Consider the following 5255-nt stretch of genomic DNA (forward strand, 5'->3'; position numbering starts at 1 on the left):
GTCGAGTTCTCCTAACTTTTTTTAATTATTTGTGCGGACGTATTTTCATAAGTCTCAATGAGTTCAGGAGTAGGCATCTTAGTCAGTTGAAGACGAGATATTTAAACCAGTGGAACTTTAACGAGGAAGTGAGTTGAAGCTCAGTGATGATTGGCAAAGTAATTCTCTTGGTCAAGTCCATATACCTTGTCTTATTTATGTGACGGGTTGCAAACTCGGAAATTCATCGGCAAAGAAGAGATCACTGTATTTAAATCTTTTGTTAGGACTAGTGAAATTTTCAGGTTTTTGTTCATAATTCAAGTGTACTCGGAAGTTCACCGGCTCCTTTTGGATACCTCAAAGCGGCCACCAATTTATCATGTGTAAATTTATTTATAATGCCTTATAATTATCCGCTTTTGCTTCCACTAATTGAGGAAATGAAAATGGACTCAAAAGCCAGAAATAGCCATTCCTGGAGATTGCGTTTGGAGAAGTACTTGACCACAGTTCCAAGTTACTATGTGCAGGTAGATTTTAATTTTGCAATCAGAATTGCATCATTTGTTTGATAATGCTTTTTAACCATTACCGCTTTTCACACAATTTAATAATCAGCGGATATGGGGTTCAGTGCAGTTCTAACTTCATATCATTAACGCACATATATAGTATTATATGTAGCATCATTATAGATGGTTATTCGATTATCGGAGAATGAAGTAGTACATAATTTGTATTGGTGTGAGTCAGGATTTTCACATTTATGATGTTTTTATAACTCGGAGTAAGCTTGAAGGGACAGTTCTGTATTTGTTATTACTCTACAGTTTTAAAACTGGAATCCTTTTTAGCCATTAAAAAAGGCATTTAATCGATTAAATATTTCCCATCCAATGTTGGAACCTGATCAAGTCCAGCAATATTCGTATAACATATTGTCGTACATTGCGAAAGTGAAGCATATGGCTCGAGAAGAATTTGAATCACTATGTAGTACTGTGGCAGCATCATTACAAATCTCGGTCCCGCTTATATCATTGGTCTGTTTTATATATAAGCAATGCTTACTGCATTAAAATTGGACGTAGTCGTTTATTTTGTGATTTGTTTTAGGTTGGTGTTCAGAAGCGTTCGCGTCTTCGGGATAGCCGAAGCATAAAAAGGGTCTCTGGGTGTAGTGATATGGACAGTTTTCATGGGTTTCAGGTTTTTCGTTTTTTGTTTTTGCTTTTTTTTTCGTTGAGCAGTTTTTATTGTCAAGTACAATTTTTACGTATGACCAAATTTTACTGTTTTTACTGCTTGTACATCGTTTGTCCTCGTATCTAGAGTTATTTGCATTGAGCTAGAGTTATTGAGTTATTAATTGCATTCTTTACCTGTAATACACACTGCAAGATGCAACTTTTATCAAAATTTATCGCGTTAGATCGGGTAGATATTGTGATTAACTACAGGTTAGTACTACAAAGCTTGGACGAATACAAGTCAAGTATGCAAACAAAATTACAGGTACAAGTTGACATTCCGAAAATACTGATTGCTCCATCTTTACAATTTCGAAATCCATTTGAAATTAGACGGGGTAAGCTCTTCGAACAAGTGCAAAAAATGCGAATCAATTTAACGCAACAGCTCAACGTAGGGCAGATACCGGTATTTGAAGGTGGTCGACCGGGTACTAGTATCAAATTGCAACATGCCGGTTTGTTTCACTGCTTCTATTTTTTGTTTGACTGCTTCTAACATTTTTTAATCTGAAGTCTTTTTGTCACATTATATTTGTTTACAGAGGATTTGCATAATCTTCCCATTAATCAGATGGGAAATTATCAGGAATATATCAAGAGCCTTGAGGCTGTGGGGCGTGGTCCACTTAGAGAAGTTGAACCTCAAGCAATTCGTGCACATGCGTTCGGGAACCCATTTAAAATCGATAAGGTATGTAATCATGAGATTTTTTTGCTTTTAAGTTATAAAATTGGGAAAAACTTTATGTTTTTAAATCATATATTTTGCAATTGCAGTTTTTGTTAAGTTCTTCTGTTATGGTTATATGTTGCAGAAGACTATGGCAGTGGATGAAGTAGGTGAAGGGAACTTACTGGGAACTTCTCCGAAAGTAGAAACTTCGAAAAAACGGTTGTCTTCGGGTTCAAGTACTTCAAGCGCAGATAGTAATCGGCCACCACGACGAAAGGCGGGACCTTTAGCAGCTGATTCCTTGTCTCAATGGCGGTAATCGTTTTTAAACTTTCTGTATCTTTCAATTTTCGCAAAATATTGTGAAATTTTCGAAATTATCCTGCTTGCTGAGGAGATCTGATTGTGTTTGATCTCTTTCTAAAGTAGTTTGAGAATGTCACATCATTTTACTAATTGTAGGCGACGACGACGGCGCAGCACATCCTTATGTTCATCGGTTGTTTCTTCTTTACCCGATCTCGAATCAGCTTCTCTCACTTCCGATCTCTTTCCCGAAGATTCTCGTGAGTTTTCTTCATCAGATGATAAGAGATCATCTTCCCCGTAACAGCGCGATTTCTGAATTCGTAATGTAGATGTTTGTTTCCAGCTTTTGTGTTTCTCATTGTTACATCACATAGAACCTTTTTAGTCAGTTCTATGTGATGTAACAATGAGAAACACAAAAGTAAGCACATGCCTAATCTTAACACAGCTGGAAATTTGATTCAAATTGGAAGATTGAACTAAATTAAAAGACAACTGGAGGAATTCGTCTTTGTTCGAGAGTTTGTTAGAGCTATAAACTTATGACCAGATGAAAATGCGTTTCAGCATGTGCTTACTTAAATAGTGTTCTAGTACTTTCAGAATCAGCTACTGGTTCAGGTTGCAGACCGTCTACATCAGGTTTAAACGATAATTCTGAACGTAGATTGAATGGTGATGTGCATGAGAAGTCTCTGAAAAGGCTCTCCCCAACAAGGTCTCAATTTTCACCATTGGACAAGAAATCACGTTTGGAAGGTGCATCACGTTTAGAAGAATCGGCATTGAAGGCGAAAAAATTACTTTTGGGCAAATTTGTAAGGAAGCTGGCAAACGGTATGTATTATTCGCGTAATTTTAACGTCTGATTAATTATTCTTCACTACTAGGACTTCTTGAGAGGACGAGATTTCCCATTCCCATTTTTTTCTATTGGCAGCACAAATTTGAAACAGCTTTTATCTGCGAGGCCATCTGCGATAGCTTGATGGACATACGCATGTTAAACATAGAATCGTAACAGGAATGATGCCTTCTTTTTATTCGCAAATTCGTAAAAAAAATACGAATATTTCAGCTGAAAAAGTAATGTCGATGCAGAGTACGGAAATAGAAGATCTTTGTATCGTGGATCGTAGGATATGCTTGCGTTACGCGCTGCGTGAAGCAAGACGATTTCGGAGGAAAGCACTGATAGATCTTATAACCAAGCAGTTGAATCAGATGTTGTCGAATGCTTCCATCAGTGAAGATTTGTAGCTTATCTTCAAGACGCATTACCTATTTGAGATTTATGTTGATTTTGGAAAAAATCATGTGAAGGAAAACTTTCTTTTAGCAGTGGATTGTGGCAGGATCGATTAAATAATCGATTTACACGCCAAAGGTTCATTCTCAATCTGTTTGCAAACATGAGAAAACTCTGACCAGCATTCCTTTAATGAATGTTTTCAACTTTAATGTGACGTTTCCTGCTCATTGGTGTTTGTTTTTCATCGATCTCATTGGTTCACTTATTTGAGTTTCGAACTTATATGTACACTGTTGTCACGGATATCTTTGCTTGCTCACTAAGGCGGGTGTTTCTTCATCCTATCTTTTGTCCAGTGTACCAAATTTGCCGTATTTAGATATCAGTTGTATGAGGAATTTAAAAACCATAATTTTTTATATATGCATTTCTGAACGTAAGCATGAAAAGAACCAATTATGAGTATAAATTATGCAATCTCTCTTTTTTCTTTCATCTTTACCTCTTGTTAACCTAAAAGGTTGAGGTTGAACTCCTGTTCAAAATTTTAGTTTGCATTTACTCTCTGGCTACTTTTAAATTTTCACGGGGTGAGATTTCCGAAGATCAAACTGTTTGAACCCATTAAGTGCAATTTGTCAACTCTTGAATGTGTGTTGAAGATCTCACTGTCCAGGAAATTATCGGTGATGAACTATTTGTTTGTTGTTAATCTTAAACACACAGCATGCATTTCTTTCCAGTATGTTCAGTTGTGTATGTTGTCCAGATAAAAGAGTGATGTATTGCGGAAGGAGAGAAGGGACGTGCGTCACGAAATGGAATATTGTGAACAGTAATTCAGAATTGATCTAATTGCCTTTGCTATTCTACATGGCGCAAATGAATGCGATTCGATATAAGGTAACTGAGTTGAAATCCTTTTCATTAAATTAAGCAAAACCAAGCTAGGGTACGGTTTATACTTCAGCAGCATAGCAAATCTCTATGATTTCGTAGTGTGTTCCTTTCTCATTGGAAGTGTCAAAATGTGTCAGTTTGTCTGTAAGCACTGAAAGTCTATTTGAAGTTGTAGGAAATGCAAACCGCCTACATATTTGAGCCTTCGAATTTTGGGAGCGACAGAGCTACTGCTAGGTATCTAATCCTCTACCAAGGACAATGCAAGGTCGACGTTCCAACTCAAATACGAGCAACAGTGTTAATGTAAGTTATGAGATCTTTCAATTGCTTCCGCTGTTTTGATTTTTACCGACTATGCTATCGTGAATAGTACGATTATAAACATTTCGAACATCGATTAATATCTGGTGAAAAAGGACATCAAAACCATTATTTAGGACATCATGAAGCGACAAGATGGCATTAGTGAAAAACCGATGAATTACTTTCATCGCTTGAAATAATTAAATTACCAAGGAGATTGCATAACAAACCGTTTAAAAATACAAAGGTCACCTATCCATGCCATCAGAATAACAAAAATGGATGACGAGATTTTCAACAAGCAATAAAAACTCAGTCATTGATGAAGTATTTCTGATAATCGTTCAAGAACTTCTCGCTTCTTTTGTGATCCATAAATAAGGAATAAGCTCGCTTGAGATCTACCGGTGACACCTGGAAGTGTAAATTCAAAAACCAAATCGCCTATTGGTCATCTGTGTATGTTCTAGAAATACTTAAATGCGGACATATGCCGATATATATACAAATATATATATATATATATATATATATATATATATATATATATATATATATATATATATATATATATATATAT

General features: G+C 36.0%; 2 protein-coding genes across 2 annotated transcripts in view; one reads left to right on the forward strand and one right to left on the reverse strand.

The window, feature by feature from the left end:
* LOAG_16810 (hypothetical protein) overlaps positions 1 to 3477 on the forward strand; it is a gene marked incomplete at both ends in the record, with an annotated part of 8086 nt that extends 4609 nt beyond the window's left edge. Inside the window, 9 exons of the mRNA XM_020449469.1 lie at positions 285 to 512; positions 837 to 1025; positions 1099 to 1191; positions 1498 to 1690; positions 1778 to 1926; positions 2051 to 2223; positions 2371 to 2474; positions 2821 to 3054; positions 3296 to 3477. Of these exons, the coding sequence (XP_020306987.1) occupies positions 285 to 512; positions 837 to 1025; positions 1099 to 1191; positions 1498 to 1690; positions 1778 to 1926; positions 2051 to 2223; positions 2371 to 2474; positions 2821 to 3054; positions 3296 to 3477 (1545 nt within the window). The remainder of the gene's footprint in view (positions 1 to 284; positions 513 to 836; positions 1026 to 1098; positions 1192 to 1497; positions 1691 to 1777; positions 1927 to 2050; positions 2224 to 2370; positions 2475 to 2820; positions 3055 to 3295) is intronic.
* Positions 3478 to 4987: 1510 nt separating this feature from the next.
* Positions 4988 to 5255, reverse strand: part of LOAG_16811 (hypothetical protein) — a gene marked incomplete at its 3' end in the record, with an annotated part of 4388 nt that continues 4120 nt past the window's right edge. The window contains exon 8 of the mRNA XM_020449470.1: positions 4988 to 5089. Coding sequence (XP_020306988.1) covers positions 4988 to 5089 — 102 coding nt within the window. The remainder of the gene's footprint in view (positions 5090 to 5255) is intronic.

The sequence above is a fragment of the Loa loa genome (genome assembly GCF_000183805.2).
Source record: "Loa loa unplaced genomic scaffold supercont3.21, whole genome shotgun sequence".
Classification (NCBI taxonomy): Eukaryota; Metazoa; Nematoda; class Chromadorea; order Rhabditida; family Onchocercidae; genus Loa; species Loa loa.